General features: G+C 43.5%; 1 protein-coding gene across 1 annotated transcript in view; it reads right to left on the bottom strand.

The window, feature by feature from the left end:
* Nucleotides 1–18,032, bottom strand: part of LOC139648235 (rho guanine nucleotide exchange factor 10-like protein) — an 80,340-nt gene extending 62,308 nt beyond the window's left edge. Inside the window, exons 1-11 of the mRNA XM_071524289.1 lie at nucleotides 17,989–18,032; nucleotides 17,130–17,238; nucleotides 16,064–16,167; nucleotides 15,502–15,579; nucleotides 14,028–14,207; nucleotides 8,894–9,064; nucleotides 6,253–6,398; nucleotides 5,249–5,421; nucleotides 3,154–3,165; nucleotides 1,920–2,035; nucleotides 383–510 (exon numbers count right to left, since the gene is read on the bottom strand). Coding sequence (XP_071380390.1) covers nucleotides 383–510; nucleotides 1,920–2,035; nucleotides 3,154–3,165; nucleotides 5,249–5,421; nucleotides 6,253–6,398; nucleotides 8,894–9,064; nucleotides 14,028–14,207; nucleotides 15,502–15,579; nucleotides 16,064–16,167; nucleotides 17,130–17,226 — 1,205 coding nt within the window. The 5' untranslated portion in view covers nucleotides 17,227–17,238; nucleotides 17,989–18,032. The remainder of the gene's footprint in view (nucleotides 1–382; nucleotides 511–1,919; nucleotides 2,036–3,153; nucleotides 3,166–5,248; nucleotides 5,422–6,252; nucleotides 6,399–8,893; nucleotides 9,065–14,027; nucleotides 14,208–15,501; nucleotides 15,580–16,063; nucleotides 16,168–17,129; nucleotides 17,239–17,988) is intronic.
* Nucleotides 18,033–18,619: the final 587 nt, after the last annotated feature.

Below are 18,619 nucleotides of genomic sequence, written 5' to 3'. Positions count from 1 at the left end.
GGGAGCACAATGTCAGGATCCTTCATTATTATAACCCTAGTGCACAGGAGACATTAAAATGTTTGTCACCGGCTATTATCTTTTAGTGCTACATGAGATGGCCTGTTTTCAGAGTTATGGATGAGGCAATTTCATCAGCAAGACGTTTCCTGGAATCAACTCTGCAGTTTAAAACATGCACTCCCATCCTCAGCTTGGACCTTTTAAATCACTGATCAACATGAGGGAAATCCTGTTGCCGTTGCTCTTGTTGTTGCTTCTCTTGTTTTTACTCGTGTTCTTCTTGTTGTTACTGTTGTTGTCATTACAGATATGATCTATATACTTATATGAATATGGGGATTTTACTTAGAGCCATAACTGTATTTGAGACACTACTCACTTGTCTGGCCTGCCGGGCACCTGCAGGCGTAAGCGACATTTGTTAGCACTCTGGATCTGGTCTTCTTTGATGCGAATAAGCCTCTGCAGAGCCAAACACCAGTCCTGGGCCACGGTGGTGTTCAGGTTCTTCGATGCAAAAAAAAAAATACACAGTTAAAAGTTGTTCCTCAGCTGTGACATGCAGTAGGCCCTCTGGCATAGATACAAGCACATTATGCGCATACTGAGCACAGGTGTATACTGTAGATGTGCTCACACAGTGATGTACTGATACACAAACTGTAGAATAACCTGGCACCCACTCACATAAAACTGCAGTGCAGCACACTACATTATTTCAAGCCATATGGCTGAAGCATTTTTATCCCCTCAAATGTAACGTTGCATTCACTCCAACTACTGCATCCATTCTACAGTAAAGCCTAGTCCCTCAAGTCAAATAGAATCAAATCAATTTTCTGAAGTCAATGAGCTGTGCAGAAGTATTTCCTCTATTTGTTTGGTGGACAATTTTATTATAACCGGGTGGAGAGTGAAAATCAGTCATTTGGAGAAAGGCCAATATCACCCCTCCTTAGGACATTGTGCTCGTTAAGAGAAGGAAGGCAAAGGGCCACCATTAGCCTGAGAGGCTCTTTGGAGATTGCTAGTGTATACCTCCCTGGCTGTCTTATGTACTGTATGGTAGTGTTAATGTGTTAGTGGCAGAATACTGGGAAGTGTACTGATTTGAACAGGGCTCACTGCAGGAGGGGCACAGTTGGTTTCTTCTGCCACATTGTAAATCTGCCACATCTATCCATTTCAGAGGGAACATCTCATTCACACCATTTTGGCACTGTTGACGAGGAGATAGATGGGAGACTTCAGACCTTTAGAAATTGATGATTCAAGAAGCATATGAGGCCACTCTTTGATCACATTTTAAACACATCTTGAATCTCCTTTTGCGATTTCTTTAAGAGGAATAGCTGATAGAGATTTCCCCAAATGGTTGTCTTTGTACCATCCAAACTTGAACTTTCACTTTGCGCAGAGTCCTACATTTTAAATTCACTGTGCATACTTCGATTTTCTCTTTGCTGCTTCTGTGATTCTTTAGCATGTTCTCGTGGCTTCAGAACTATTGTAGGGTAAGCTGCGGTTTACAAAAAACAATTCATATTTCATATATTTTCAGTCAATATTTTGAGATAACTGGTTTATAAATAATTTATTACACTGCAAAAATGAAAGCAGTTTTCAAGTAAAGAGTGGCATGTTTGAAGGTCAGGCTGTGGGCGTGTGTTTTTTTAAAGTGGCTAATTTGATTTAAAGAATACTGAAAGAACAAGCCTAGCCTGTGTAGTGGTGTGATAAATGAAACAGGCTCTGGCTTTTGTGGTTTGGCTTGTAGATTTAGCTGTACTGGAGAGACCTGTGCCTGAAATCTTGCCTCTTGGCTAACTTTGTTGCATTAGAAATGCTGTGTGATAAGTATTTTGCCTATGAGACAGGCCAGCTAGAGTAAAAATGTAACGTGAAACGACATGTACCTGGTAGGTCCCCTGCAGCGTGCCCACAAGTAGAGTGACCTCCTCCACCACAGAAAGGTCATGTTGCAGCTCCTGTAGCTCCTGGTAGAGCCGCGGTGGCCCCAGGATCGCTTTACCTAAGAGGAGAGGCAACACACAAAGCCTATGAGAGTGTGATATCACAAGCATTTCATATTCTCATGCAAGTAGGGCTGCAACTAACGATTATTTTATTGTCGATTAATCTGTTGATTATTTTCTCGATTAATCGATTAGTTGTTTGGTCTATAAAATGTCAGAAAATGGTGAAAAATGACGATCAGTGTTTCCCAAAGCCAAAGATGACGTACTCAAATGTCTTGTTTTGTCCACAACCCAAAGATATTCAGTTTACTGTCATAGAGGAGTAAAGAAACCAGAAAATATTCACATTTAAGAAGCTGGAATCAGAGAATTTTGACTTATTTTTCTTTAAAAATTACTCAAATTAATTAATCGATTATCAAAATAGTTGGCGATTAATTTAATGGTTAACAACTAATCGATGAATCGATTAATCGTTGCAGCTCTACATGCAAGGATGTGCACATGTACAGTATACTGTATACACACATGCACACACATACATATCCTCTGCATACTGTATATACACACAGAAACAACAGGATTACATACATTGCTGAGCATATGTAGCTCAGCAATGTTCATTCATACAATAAACATGGTGTGGACATTCTGTTATTAAACATGGTATTAACAGCAATGACCACTGTCCTGACGTGGACATGAAATACACATGAAAGTTGAAACTTAAAGTACTCTTGAAAAAAAAAAAGAAATAAATAACACTGCACCTTAACAAACTTGAACTGAAAGTGCAGAAAGAAAACTTGCTTTTGCTGAAACTCTAGTGGCACTAATAAAGGAGGTTCAATGTGCGGATGGATCGATCTTCATTATTTGTTGAACTACAGAGAGTGAATTTATGAGTAAAAAAAAAATCAGATGGAGAAACTGTTATTTGGAGCCATCACGCCCTTTTGCTGGGCAAAAGGAATGCAGGTGTCTCATTAGACACAAAATTCAGCATCGATTTGAAGCCCGCTCCGTTCGCAGTCTCTCTCTCCTACTGCCGAGAATCGATAGCTCTGTCTCCTCCTGTCTGCCATCCTCCGTCCTAGCTCCCCTGGCCCACATCTCCCCAGCAGCAGGCTCCACGAGAACTGCCTAATTAAATTTTGCAGGTAGATTTTGCTCTGGAGCTGCCCTGCACTGTCACCGCTGCCACATAATCAAGCAGCAGAGGAGCTCAGCCAGTAGGCGGGCTTAGTGAAGCATGGTCCTCCGAAGGGACCTGCCGCCTTTTGTCTATACACGTGTGCACAAATGGAGTCAGAGTAAAGCCTTGGGAGGAAAGAGAGCGAGAAAGAGCGCGGGGTGGGTGGGTATTGTTCATTTAAAGAACTCCATTGTAGCCTTTTGGGGTTTAATGGGATCTTTGACACACACGGCCACTGACATCTGTCATCTGTGCAGGGGAATCAATAGTGGTGACATCTGAATATAAAAGGGTGCGCTGTGAGCTGCTACAATGACGTCTTCCTGCTCCCTCCAAGGGGGATCTCCTGGACCCCTGCACAGGTTCACTGAGCCCCTCTGGGGGCCTGCTGTTGGCTGCAGCCCCAGAGGTGAATGTGCTGAGTTGTAATCCAGCGTAATCCCGTTGGTGAGGCAGGATATGGTTTTCACACTCAGACACGGCTATCCACAACGGCCGCCAGGCACGTAGCTAGCTAGTGAGGAAGGCCAGAGCCCAGAGGGGCCCATCCCGGCTTTCCGGCCGATGTGGAATAAGTCAGCAATCTAGCACTTAGCTACTGTGCCAGTGATGGTAGCCAATGGATTTAAAGACAATGCACCTTCCACACCTGCATCAAAACCCTTCTCTGATCCACAACCAAAACCAACTGGTATATTTGTGATAGAATGCAAACTGTCCTACGCTCCTGACAGCAGGTCAAAAAGAGAAGCAGCAATAATAGAAGTGTAATGGGGGCTCAGTGAAGGTAAGGCTGCGCGTGAGTAAACAAGTAGGCTGCACTGGTCCAGTCAGCATGTAGGAAGAGAAAACATGGTGGGTCTTCTGTGTCTAGGCAGGAGCAGACTGAGACAGAGAGGGACAGAGGCAGAGAGACAAAGAAGAGAAATTGAGAGAGAAAGAGACAGCCTTGCATTTCCCAAAGGGCCGGCTTTCATCAATAAAGGAGGGCACTAGGGCCTGCAGGAGATGAAAAATGACTCCATTTTGAGCCATGCTGAGGGAGTGCGGGATTTAAGCAGGACGCCCCGCTGAATGACATCACAGGGGAGGGGACTATAAATAGATGGGACAGCCTGTCTGAGTGGAAGGTTGGGGAACAGCCCCACAGATGCTCAGGGAGGATTCTGGGTGGACATGATTAAGGTGACCGCGACGTGTCGAAAAGCAAAAAAGAGGAGAGGATGTCCAAATCAAAATCAAGCACCCTCTGTGGGGCATAACATTTGGAAAGTTAGACAGAGGCAGAGGAAGAGAGAGAGGCGCACTGAGAGCTCACCTTACACGATCTCACAACCTTGCAGCAAAGTTGTGAGAGTATACAGTACCTGAGCAACATCGAAAACTTAATCCAGTGAGAATCTAAACCAGCCCTCAAAACACTAGCTGCTTGCTGAGCGTGACACGGATAGCTCTGAAGAAGGCACCATTAATATTTAAGTCATGGAGCTGCAACTTTAAAAGCCTGTACCATTACATCCTGATAAGGCTTTGTATCTCCCTTTTCCCTTGGCACATTTATCAGGGATCTCGTCAAGCTCTGTATACACCAGAGTTTTGCGAGGGGTGGTAGGAGAACTAGTGTTTCAACCACCGATTCCTATCTACTGCTACTGGCTCTCTAATTGGGGCTGGAAAGGATGGGAATAATCTCTGCAGATTGATGACTCCACTCTAGATGTGTTTGTGGTCTATCAGAGAGTGAAATGAGACTGTGGGGATGCTGCAGCAGTGGGCTCTCTACCCCCACATCTCTCTCTAAGATAAAACACCCCAGGCAGATGGGAACAAGTGACCGTCATCACTATTCTCTTCACAAACACATCCTCAATCAGAGTGACAAGCAGCACGGCTGCATCTCCAGCCCTCCGCGGGACTCTTCAGAACAGAAACAGATTAGCCTTGCTGAGTCAGAGTAAGGGGCCGAGACTAAAAGTCAGTCCAAGTGATGAGATTAACCAGACTAGAGGATGACACATATGGGATAGGAATGAGATAGGGTGAATCAGGACCGGAGGAGGGTTGTTTTTACCTGAAGCAGAGGCACCACCGGGCCGCTTGGCTCCGCTCTGTTGGAACAGGGTGTCTTTGCTTTGAGCGCCCTCCTGCCCCACCTCTACTACCTGCACCTGCTGCAAGGGGGCGCTCCACTTCATGGTGTACTTGGGGCCAATGGGGACCAGACTGCTGATATCTGGAGGCCCCCTGGTGGAGGGAAGAGGAAAAAATAATAAGCGGTAGGAGGAGGAAAAAACAACCTGGGAGAAATTCCCTCCCTATCCGTATCATGCTAACAGCACTAATCTCAGTATTCCAATAGGAGGAGAAGTGAGGTGAAGCTCTTTGAAATGTCATGAAGAAGACCTGGGAGAGAGAATTACAATCCGTATGATCAGCCATGTTCACCGCCAAAACTGTACCCCCGGCTGTGAGAAGGAGTTCATTGCTATTCATGTATTCCTGTAATCATGCAGACAATCAACATTGTGATCGGTTTGTCAAGATCCTGGAGGGCAGACAAAGTCAACTTCGGGACACTCGAGTTGAACGAGACATGGAGTGATAATTATTTTGAAGGCTGAACAAGAGGGCTTTAAGCGACATCTTTGACAGGAGCTTTGCAAAATATAAAAAATCCCTTTCCTGTTTACCTTCTCTCAAGAGAGATGTGATCAATGGCGCTGTCATAGCGGATAAATTGGAAAGAAACCAAAAAATCTTTTATGTCAGTAATCTAGGACTCCTGTTGCTGTAGTTAGGCATTCTACCATTTGTTTAAAGCTGATAAAGCTCCTGCAAATCCTGATAATGCTCAAAACGCCTAGTAGCTATTTCTCTTTACTATGCAGTTTGCCAAAAATATCCTTACAAAACCTAGAGCATCATATTAGAGCCTCGTGCTGCCTAATAGCTATTTCTCCTCAGTATGCCGGTTTGCCAGAATATTTCATGCAAGAACTATGTGTTATGGCCGCATTAGCACTAGTATTTTTGAAAACAGAGAGTTTAGCTGCTTATTCTACCAGGGGGACTTACTTGACATTTATGTTGGCACAGATGAGTACATCATCAAAGAGGAAGACCTTTCTCTCCTTGGACTTCAGGACCTGCCCTCGTTCACCATACACAGTCTCAATCAGCGTTTCACAAAGGACCAGAGACCCCTGCTCCGAGTTCAGTTGCTAAAAGGGACAGAGCAATCAGATCAGAGTCAGAGGAGACGGGCTCACAAAGGGCCAATCTTCCGGAGGTCAGGGCCAGGAGGAACAGACGTCTCATCGGGGATTAGCAACACATCCGCGGTGTTGAAGGTCAGTTAACGTGTGTGAACGTATACGTGTACACCAGAGGTGGAAAGTAACTAAGTACATTTACTCAAGTACTGTACAGTTTTGAGGTAAGTATCTCCATTTCGTGACACTTTGTAGTTTTACTCCACCACATTTCAGAGGGAAATATTGTTCTTTTTACACCACTATATTTATCTGACAGCTGTAGTTACTAGTTATTTTGCAGAATAAGGTTTTACATGCAAAACATACAATAAGCTCATAAAATATGTTGCATTGTTAGAGTTTAAACTCTCCAACAGTATATGGAGCAGTCAGACCTACAACATTAAAATACTTCTTACAGGTTAACGCATCAATAATTTAACACTCTGAAGGGACCACTCTTGAGAATGAGTACTTTTACTTTTGATGAAGTATTTTTTTTCCGTTATGGTATTGCTACTTTTAGGCTTTAGTGAAAGACTTTGCCTTGCACCCTGTTTACAGTGGCGAGAGAGCAAACTGAAGGCGACCTTCAGTGGGCTACAGGGAGCTGCCAGGAAGGTTTTTTTTTTTTTTTTTAGTGGTTTGCTTCCAACATTGGTCTCAGATCATTCTCTGTCTTTTTGTCTGCTCTCCACCATACCACCACTGCAAAGTCCGGAACAGCTTAGCTCTTTGGGTCATTGGGACACACAAGCCTTTCCACCACAGTGAGGTAGCTACACATGGACACAAACACACACACACACACACACAAACAGTTTGCTGCATGCACACCTTTACACGCGCACACCCATACACACAAACACACACAGAGACACAGTAAAAGAATCCAACAACAGATGCAATTTATGCTACAGTATGCTGGCACATGCTGTGCTTTCCAATCATCCATATGTTTGGCAAGGGGAAATAGCAACAGAAAGCCTTTTTTTTATCACTTTGGTCCAGCTTCTTTTATGACTGCCTAAATCAATACTTTCAGTTTTATGCATTCTGCACCAATCTTCTAAGCTGGATTCATCACAATTTAAGTGAAGCCAAAACCACAAACAGCAGGTAAAGTCCAGATATGGAGCTCACATCCCGGATACCTCTTTGATGTTTGTGTTTGTTCAATAGAAACTGATTTTAGGGAATAATGAATCTCTCTGTTGTGTCCATTCTAAGACCCGCAGTGCAGTAACACTTCTGACCACATTTCACAGAATAGGATGTTCTATCTGCGGGCAATCTGTAGCTTCTTTTGGCTGTGGCTCAGATAGCACAGAAATGAGTCATTAGTCTGACTGGGACTGTCGTTTGATGGCCACAAAACCGTACAGCTCCCTCAAGAGGTGGGCCTCTATAAGAATAGACCCTTAAAGTCTTCAAGCATCAATAGTCACAGAGTGCACTGCACCACGCGTGTGTGTGTGTGGGTGGGTGTGTGTGTCTGTGTGTGTGTGTGCGTGTGTGTGTGCGTGTGCGTGTGCGTGTGCGTGTGTGTGTGCATGTGTGAAACCGGTTCTCACTCACATTGTTATCTGTCCTATTCCGGCGACTTAGACACTTTGAGACAAAGAATGAATATTTCATTGGACGGTTATGGGGGCAATAGAGGAGACTGTTTCCTATTGGAATTCTGCAGTGTCACCGCAGCAAATGGAATTCTGTGTGGAGTGGAGGAGATTGGCCGAATCAGCTCATCTCAGGGTCCTGGAAAGCAAGGGCTGATAGAGAGAAATAAAGAGAGCGGGAGGGCGAGAGCGAGGGAGACAGAGGAAGAGGCGGGCACGCTAGAGAAAGAGAAGAAGAGAGTATAAGTGTAGTGAGAAAGTAAGCAAGAGAGTAAGCAAGAGAGAGCAAGAGGGGAATAGAGGAGAGGTAAAGTGGAGAAAGACAGAGACAGAGAGAGAGAGAGAGAGAGAGAGAGAGAGAGAGAGCAAGAGCCCAAAGGAGAGGGAGAGCGACGGGGTGAAGGAGATAGCTCTCTCACAGTTTCCAATTAAATGTCTCATTTACCCCCTAATTCTTCTTATTCAGAGCAGCATTTGTTCAGATTTGCAGCGGCAGGACTGTAATTTCAATGTGGTAATGGAATGGAGAGGCAACGCCTCTGCCATTGCATTTTGGTACTTTTAGGGATGATAATGGGCATCATTTCTAGGAGATCATTTCTCTAAATAACATGCCTTCCTAGATTAATGTGCAGGAAAGTGATATAAGTGATGGCTATATACTAGTTTAATTTGCAGGTGTTTGGCTCACACCGATAACAACGCAGAGGAGTTAAAGGGCTCCGAGCTTGGGCTACACGGTTGATTTGATTGGGCCGCGTGTGTGTGTGTGTGCGCGTGTCAGTGTGTGTATGTGTGTGTGTGTGTACATGTGCATGTGTAAGTGCATGCGTATCCAGTCACCTTACTGAGCAGGCGGTCACTGACACTGCGGGCTAGTTGTTGAGTCTCCGCAATCTGGTCGGCTACTCGTTTCTGTTCGTTCAGCTTCTCGGCCAGCATCTCCAGCTCTGTCAGAGCCAGCTGCAGTGGCAGGCGATCCACGTGACCCTTAGGTGTATTCTTAAGCATGTCCTAAAAAAAGAATGCGCTGAGAGTTAAGGAGTATCCGCCATTGTGCGCTTATAGGTTTCTGTGTAATGGCTGTTTTAATCCATTCCTGGGTATAGGGCTGGGCGATATGGACAAAATCAAATATCACAATATTTTTGACCAAATACCTCGATATCGATATTGCAACAATATTGTAGGGATGACTATTGGTGCTTTCACAAAATATTTACACAATGAGATTTTTGATAAATAATCATCAGTAATGTGGATATAATGACTAAGTGGGTAAAGGCAAATAATAGAACAGCTAGAACAGTCTGGTAAGTTCAGAATATTACATCACTTTACTGTAATGCAGCCTTTAAAACCAGGAAAAGACAACACTTATGCCATATCACGATATTACAATATCCAAAATCTAAGACGATATCTAGTCTCATATCACGATATCGATATAATATCAATATATTGCCCAGCCCTACCTGGGTATACTGTAATATACTGAATTGTGATAATGCAATAATTTGTTCTCTTTGGGAGAGCGCTGGGTTTCCTTCTTGAAAGGATCAAGTGAGGTCAAATATTTTTGGTAATTATCTAATTCTAATTTGTTTGGAGTACCAAGTGGATGAGGTTGACCCCATCAGGAGAATTCAGAAACTGCCAAGTAAATATACAATACATTGACTTTAAATACTTTCCAGTGGTTGCGTAAAGTTTTCTCTCTTTATTGTCGTATCTTGCAATCCCCACCCATCTGTCACAGAAGTAGGCTAAAACAAACCATGAAAAGCATTTGCAAACAGCAACTGACCCAAGTCTGTCTAACTGCTTACATGCCAATATTTGTCTGCGACTATGACCCTGTGAGAGCATGCTGCTGTCTGTGTATGCATCTCAGATGTACCTCACTGCCTTGAGCTTAAGTTCCCTGTAATGTATGATTTAATACATACACTTCCTCTTTGGAGTACTGAGTTTAGGCAAGAAGAAAATGCCTGATTCACATTCATAACTTATCTTTTGAATTCATGGATAATCGATGCCTACTGAGGGATGAAATGAGCTACTGCAGCTCCAGCAAGCCAAGTTCAAATCCAAATCTTTGCACAGAATAGAAAGTGGAAGAGTCAAGGCAGATGTAAAGCCAGCAATATGAAAAACTGATGTGGCTAGCTACTTTTCAAGCTCTAGCTAACCCTTGCGTAATAGTGTGAGGTTTGACTTCTTGTACTTTGGAAAAAGTTAAAATCCATTGATTCCATGACCCTACAGCTTTGCAACTTATTATGTGCTGTTGAATCTTGTACCTACTCTGGGTTTCTAATATTGAGATTGTTGCAGTGTGCACGACGTACAGGGATTCACTTCATTAAAGGCAATTAAATGACTGATGCTGTACAAGCAACATATTATACCTGCAGAAGCAATATGAACTGAGGGAATCGTTGAATGGGCTTCACCATCAGGCCATACAGAGTGATCCGGTCAATACTGGATGCCTGCTTCTTCTGGAAAAAGGGCAAGAACAGAGTCAACTCAGGGATTTAGTACACAGGAAAGCAGAACATAGAGAGAAAGAAATAGTCTTCCACAGAAAGGACTTTAAGAGGAAACTGTGTTACTCCCACTTTGAGAGAAGCTTGATAGAATCCTCTGTAGACCGTGTGTAGGCGTGCGAGTGGGTGAATGAGGTATGAAAATCAGGGCCTGTTAGTCATATGAGAGTATGAAAGAGGAGGTGTTTTATGAGTGTGTTATGTCTATTATATGTATGAGTGTGGGTGTAGGTCAGAAGACGGAGAGATATGTTATCAATTCAGCGGAAAAGTGCCAAATCTGTGCCACGCTGACACCACCAGTATGAACTGGCAAATCATCGGACACATTTACTGGATGTTATGAAAGGTTGCACGAGCTATAGATATAGATCTATAGATCGCCTGACCTGAAACTAAACAGGTCTAAAATTCCTTTGTGCCTTATTCTATTACCCAGATTACCCGGCTCATAAGGCAATAACATTTTTCCTCTTCTGCACTTTTGCACCGGACTGTTTTATGAAATGATAAATGATTTTATTTTAGGGATTATGTTTCTTATATGTTTTTTATGTGTTCAGTTTTTATTGTTCCATTTTGTTTATACCTTTGTGTTTACCTGACTGGATAACCAATTTCCCTTTGGGACAATAAAGATATTGAACTATTGAACTATTGTAAATTTGTCCTTGTGTCCTTTGAGCCCTGATGGTCACATGCATGCAGTCAGTGCCCCGACGATGTTTTGAAAGCAACACAATGAAATCTGTCCTTGAACGTGCGTCTTTGCCTGTCAGTGTCGTCTAGCCAATATATTCTTTGTTGCGTCTCCTCATTGCCAATAAGAACTGCAACAGGCAGCGGGAGACAGAGGACAGAGATACTCCCACATCCCCGGACACCCTTTGAGAGGAACCTGTCACCAGAATGAAAAGGGCGGATGTTACCTGGAGTAACATGTCGGCTGTGCCTAAATCAGCGGCACAGCTCAGTGATCCAGGCCCTATTTGTGTGCAAATGTTGGGTGCAGGGCATCTGTTCAACTCAGCACATTTAAAGTCACACTGGAGTGAATTTCATTTTTAGCTCATGCTATCATACCATTCACCTATTGGACAATATATGCCAAAAAAATGACTCAAATTTTATTTTATTGTACTTTTTTTTATATCAAAATCTCATTACTTTCACTGGAAAACAGAAAATCTTCAGTGGTTACCTCATGTTGTACCAGGAGGTGTACATTTCCAGCCAATAAAACCACCACAGATTTTTGAATAATCCCGCCCTTCTGCCCCTCCCATCAAATAAAACTGTGTTTCTCTCCCTAACTGATAGCTCATTATTTTACACTTTAGAAAGATCCCTCTCCGCGTTACGTCCTGCCCCAAAATCCTGTTTCAAAAGGAAATACAGTAGTAAGATGCATTGTGACTTTAAATAATTTCTTGGCACCCTCCATGTGCCTTGGCACTGCCTTACCCTGTTGATGATCCCTTAAAAACTCAATCACATACAGTAAACAACAAGACTTGTTTGATTAGTTGTGGGGAGTTGTCAAATTGCTTTACTATTCCAGTTATAGACCAACCAACAGTGTTGCACAATCTAATTAATTTCCTTCAGTTTTGTGAATCAACAATTCATATCCTATTTGATTTGTCCTTGGCATTTATTAATCTGCACTTTTTGTATTTTCCATCATCCAAACCATGGGAGTGCTAGACATATTGCAATGTTTTGGATGCATGAGGAAAGGAGTGTATAAATGTCTGAATGAATGCTACATTGTTAGCCAACAAATACTACCCCAGCAGAGTGCAACCACACAGTTGTGGGTACACCCTTTTAAATCATCCATCATCTAAATATCCATCTTGTATTTTGTTAGTCTTTTACCAACACTAAGTCATTTGGCTGTCTTCTTAGTAGCCTGAGCCTGTTATATTGCAGCCTTTAGCTCAATAGTCCATTCCAGCTCTCTGGGGCTTTGCTAAATTCTACAGAGGAAGATGAATCGAGAAACTGAGGCACAACTGGATCACTAAAAGCTGTGAGATGTAGACCAAAAAATGACAGATATTATGGTGTGTGTACAAATGATGAAACTCACCTTTAAGAATTCCAGGAAAGCTGGTTTGGACATGCATGCCTTCTTGATGAGAGCCATGGCATTGGTGAAGTTGTTCACATAATCACTGTATACATCGAGCACCATGGACTTGGAAAACTGGGGAAACACAAAGAAGCATAATTATCTGAAATCGCTGAAGTAACAGCCGTACAACAAGAGGGTCTAGTGCTCTGCCATGTTTGATTATTTTGTCTGTAAAGGCATCCACAAACACACCCATGTAATTTTCCCTGACAACTTGAATGTTCATTCAAAGTCAGTGACTGGAGAATGTAACCATCCTGTTCGCGGGGCAACCTACAGGTAATTTCAACGTTAGGAGAGGCTAGAAAATGGCCATTTAAGTATAGTACTTAAAAAATTGATCTGTTTACCGTCTCGGGGACCACAACACCCTTCACGAGCCATTTAAGAGGTTGGGCAAAGAGAAATGGAGGTGGTGGAGTGTGTGTGTGCGAGACGGGGTGTGTCTATTAGACATTCATTCGCTCTCCTCAATTAAACCCACACCCGGCTGCTGATGGTGGCAGTTGAAGGAGTAGTAGGAAATACATTAGCAAATCGCGAAAAGGAATTAACCCTATTCGTTCACACCCTCTCCAGCCTCCTGTCTCTGTGCCGCAAAGGAGCCACTACCAAACACTACTGCAGGCCCAGCAGGTGACAAATGCATTGTCACAGGAAAAAGGGCAGCTCAGTGGGAAGCGGCGCAGTTCCAGAGGCCTCTTCTTTCAGTGTGGACTCATTTTATTTGGTGGCAGGTCTGAGGATATCAATGGAACAGGGCTATAATGGCCGGCAGAGAGCGAGAGGGTTGAAGCAGCCCCTCTAATAGGCAAATAATGAGCGGGCCTTATGGATGAGCACACTGCACTGACTCACAACAGAAAACGCATGCGCAACACTATCATTCCAGTGCCAAAATTTGTAAACACATATCCCTGAGAGCATTGGATGCAGTGGAAATATTAATCACAACTGTAATTGACTCCAGGTTTGGGGTAAACTACTCCTGTTTGCTCAATCTCAAACCTGTAGCTCATTGTAACTCTGGTAGCAGAGATGGTGTTCTAATGTTAGATAGAAATGCCAAGAAAAAAATAAATCCTTTTACATGGAAAACAAGTCCTTGATTTCGTTTTCTACAGAAACACGCAGATGCAGACGCACAGAATGCACACATACATACACACACGCACACACACACACTAAACACAAAATAAGTCTCCCCAATTTCCATTTTTATTTCATACGGACACTTACGGATGAAGATGCACACAAAAAAACACACACATTCACACACACTAACCGAGGCAACAAATAAGTCTCCAATTTTCTCACTGCTGTCCCACTCGGCCACACGTGACGCCAGTGCGATCTGGAACATGGAGTGGCACTGCGTGATCTCCCTCAGTCGGTAGAATATAGGCCGGATCTTCCGTGGACTCAGGATTCGTGGATCAGCTTCCATCAAGGGTCTGTGGTATTCCTGGTGAGATTGAGATCGAAATTTGTTTTTTTTGTTGTTGTTATTGTTGGTGCGTGTGTGTGTGTGTGGTGTGTGCCGAAGGTGAATCAGCAGCCCACCCTCCCTAAACATCTCATTGGCTTTTCCAGCAGCGAAAATTGACAAGGGAGGGACAACAAAGAAATGTGACTTGAGGAATATGAAGAATATTTAACCCATGTAGTCACGGCTTCTGGAATCGGATCAACTCACAGGACTCGACCCTCAAAACAACGTTTGCCACAAGCAAGCCTGTTCAGATCTCAAGGTGAGTTGTAATCATAAAAGGCAGAATAATAATGGCAAAAAGCAGCTGCCAGCAGAGTTACAGATGCAAAAGCAACATGGTGAAAGGGGCATTGATTGACTCATCAGTCAACACTACAACAGAATATTTGCATAGAATACAGAAATGAGTTGACAAGCCCTTTGAGGACAGTAAGCCAGTAAACATGTGAGGTTTCTTTGAATTTGAACATGCACAAGTATTGATAATATTGTGTGCAAACTGGCCGTGCAAGATGGAACCAATATAAAAATTAATCTAAAAAAAAAACAAAGCTCTTCGAAAAACAATGGATGATACACTGGTGGTGAATTTTGTTGTTGTTTTACAAGCCTTATCCCCATAAATCCATCACAGCAAATGAATCATCGGCAGAAGGAACATGGGCAGGCGGCACAACACAAACAATTGTGCAATCTGTTTTACAGCAATAATGAAAGTTTCAACCCTCAATGTCTAATTGTGCTTGCGGCCTTTCATCTTTTTTATGTTGTCTCTTTCTGGAGACAGTGCATTTACCACTTGGTTGGACTCTCTGAATAACAAGAAAGATTTCAAAAGAGCTAAACCTCCCAAAGTATCAAACACAATCATGTCACTCGACAACAAAGGTAGCACATTGTATCTTGACAGTGAAAGATTTTGCAGCGCATAACGCAGTCATTGATCGCTGCTGATTCCATTTCAGCAGGTGCACCTCTTTTTTCTGCGAGGAGGAGATAACAAGAGTCTCTCTTTCCCCGCTAAAAAAAAGAGAGATTAAAGAGAAGAGACCGCACCCCATCCTGAGAAAGCCCGACAGTCTCTCTCTCTTAGCATCAGCACGGCGCCACAGAAATGAGGACGGCTGTTTTATCAAGATTATTTACGCTGAGACACCTCGGTAATTTGATGGATATGGCTGCCTCTCTTTTCAGTGCAATTCATAATGGCTAAATGGTGAAGATATTGCATGTGGCAGAGGAGGACTAGAGGGACTAAACAGCTCACCTGCAGGATCCTCCTGAGAGACTCCAGGTAGTTACGCTCGCTCTGAATGATGGAGCCCAGGATATGGCGTCTGACAACCTACGTAGACAACAGACCAGTCAGGAAATCTAGCACTAAGAGGACATGATGGGGCTGCGGTGTGCAGTATGGTTTCAGTTAAGCACAGTACAAGTTGATGGATGGCACTATAATCACGTGTTTGTCACAGGAAGAAAAAGACTCAAAGAGGAGTAGGTCTGTTTGAACAAGGCTCTGTTGGAGTGCTGAATCATTGGGTTTCCTGAGACATGAAAGGAGCTGTTTTTAGCTGTGATAAAACACACTGTCACTCCAGACAGGATAAAGAGAATAGAACATATCAATACGCAAAATAGAGAAATCGCAAATGAATGCATGGGCATGAATATATACACAATAGCCTAGAGCTTTGACTCTAGGCTATTGTGTACAACATATGTTCATGTAAATGGTAGATGTTAAGTATATATTCCTGCAGAAACAGAATGCATTTATTTAGGGGGAAAAATGGATAAGAATTATCTGCTAATCCTGTCAGGTGCACCTGCTGGCTGGTCAGCCCCTCCGGCATGGGGCTCAGCTGTGGGGGCGGATGCTTCACCTCTGACACGGCTACATCCAGGTATCCTGCATCATCCTCCTGGTCCTCTGCAGACATACAGAAAGGGAGTAGGAGAAAGATACAGACAGACAGAGAGAGAGAGAGAGATATAGAGATAGAGAAAAAGAGAGAGGCAGCCTTCAGATCTCTCACTGCAGCTGGAGACACACTGCGACACTCCAAGTTTATTACCTCTAAAATATGAAGACTTCTGTACTCTACAGAAAAGAGAAAGATGGAGAGAGCAATAGAGAGAGAGGGGCAGAGAGAGAGAGATAGAGGCCTTGGGAAAAAAAAGACTAAAAAAAATCCCCATTTCACCCACCACCATAAAGACAGAGATACCAGAAAACAGCACCGTTCCAATTAAAGACTTTGGAATGATAACAGAGGATCGTTGGAAAATAAATATAATGCTGTGCAGATTTCCCCCTGATCAACACCTAAAAATAGCAACACTGGCCTCTTTACCTCTTTGTGATGGCTGGGAGATTTGTTTGAGGCGTGGGTCTGATATCTGTGGTTTATGGAGCTGCTCGACACTCCATTAACGGATGCTAATCTCTTTCTATTGTCGCGCTAGGATTCCTATAGCACAGCCTATATCGTTGCTCTATCCATCTCTTTCTCACACATCAAAAACTTCACTTGACCACAACGTCTGTCTTTAATCTGAGAAAGCCAGCTCTACTTACCCTGGCTGTTTTCTTTAAAGTAGTTATAATCATTGAGGTCTTTCTTTTCCACAGTGCTTTCATTTCTCCCTGAAAGCTGGGATTGGATAAAGAAAAGGAAGACTTTCTCCTCGTTCTGCTTCGAACATTATTTTGGCTCGGCTAGCATCACACACAAGCAACTGCTTAATTCAAAGAGTCAACTAAAATATATAGGGACTTACTAAGAAGCCCAGACTTCACAACCAATGCACATTCCCTAAATACAGTATAACTTTCATCCAAGGAATCCAGCTGGTTAACATTTAAAAAGTTTTCAAACTTCTCCACGTTACCCAAATGGTCTTTTCTCTGGAGGAAAGACACTCTTCGCATGACGGCTATTTTGGTCTTCTCCAGTCCATCCTTCGTTCCGCTCCTCGCTGCCTTCATGAGCTGCTGAACCTGGTTGAAAGGAGCAATCACAAACAAGAGGCTGGTTAGCCCATGAGGAACAAGCTGGAGCGAGAAGATTGGAGAACCTCCAGCGCTCCTCCACAGAGAGATGGAGAGAAGTGGCACTAGATGAGCTCATCAAGTCATGAATCCCACCATCTGCGCCTCCCTGTAGGTCGCTGTGTAGCCTCTAATCAGAGAGTCTATGAGCAAATCATGGAGAGATTATGGTAACAGACTGAGCTCCAAATTCAGAGTAGCAGCACTGCATCACTCAATGCGGGAGAATTCAGCTGACCACAAACCCCACCCTGAGCATCACAGAGGCCATGCAACCAGACTCCGTACACCCAGAATATACCCATGGTGCTAGTATTTTTAAATGATGCCACTTCAGGAAACTAGGTCATTAATTGGGGGCAACTTTCACTGGTGTTTATGGAAGTAAATACGCCGAATATTATTTAATAATTCATGTGTCCCATAAACGCGTCTTGATATTAAAACAAGGAGGGAGAGAGAGAGACACACACACACAGACAGTCTCCAAGGAGAGCCACAGTCCAAGGAAAAGCTGAGGAACATTAAGAAGAGAAGGCTGATACAGAGTCAGTTAATCCTTTGAGTCAGCTGAGCGTACAGCGCAGCTTTCAGCTCTGGGTGATCGTCATTGCTATTGGCGAACATCTAGCATTATTCTCTGAGCTCTGTGTCGGAATGGTGTGATAAAGCTGTGCTCTCTTGCTGCCGGTGAGATACCTTGATGTCATAGTTGTGCTTGCCAGCCAGCCTCGTGGCCAGTTCACGTTTGGTCCTGGCGCACCGTTCCCTCAGCCGGCGCACGTCAGGGGAGAGCTACAGGTGTTGGAGGTGCGCAGGGGGGGGGCAGGTCGCGTTTAGCCACGAGAGGCAAAGGGAGGGGAGAGGAAACAGACAGGGGAAATGGAGGGAAAGTGATCAAGGCAATACAAGCAAGGCAACATTGCGGATTAATTACAAGCACAGAGAGTGAAAGTTTAGAGCACTGCTTTGGTCAAAAGGGGTTATGCTGTATGAGACTAATAGCCACTGATTTGTAGAAGGGTGGCGGTGGCGATGGCGGCGGTGTGGGGCAGAAGCAAAATCTGTTGCAACTTTGCAGCTCTCCCAAGGTGCTTGAATTAAGCAGTGAACTGAACGAGAGCAGAAATTCAGTTGCATTCGGTGAACAATTAATTAGGCAAGCCTAATTTTAAAAACTATGTGTTTTTTTGATGAAGGCTATGCTAGCCGAAACGCGCTGGATTTATAATCAAAGTTTCTTCATTAATTGTTCACCCAGTCTAGCTGAATTCTTCCTTTTGTTCAGCGGCCTGGGACAGACAGCAGAGAGCTGAGGGGATTTTCAAAC

This window comes from Centroberyx affinis, unplaced genomic scaffold (assembly GCF_046629955.1).
Source record: "Centroberyx affinis isolate AG114_WGS23_722 - 3 ecotype Tasmania unplaced genomic scaffold, CSIRO-AGI_Caff_v1 ptg001173l_1, whole genome shotgun sequence".
NCBI classification, from domain to species: Eukaryota; Metazoa; Chordata; class Actinopteri; order Beryciformes; family Berycidae; genus Centroberyx; species Centroberyx affinis.
This window is presented reverse-complemented; position numbering and strand designations above follow the sequence as displayed.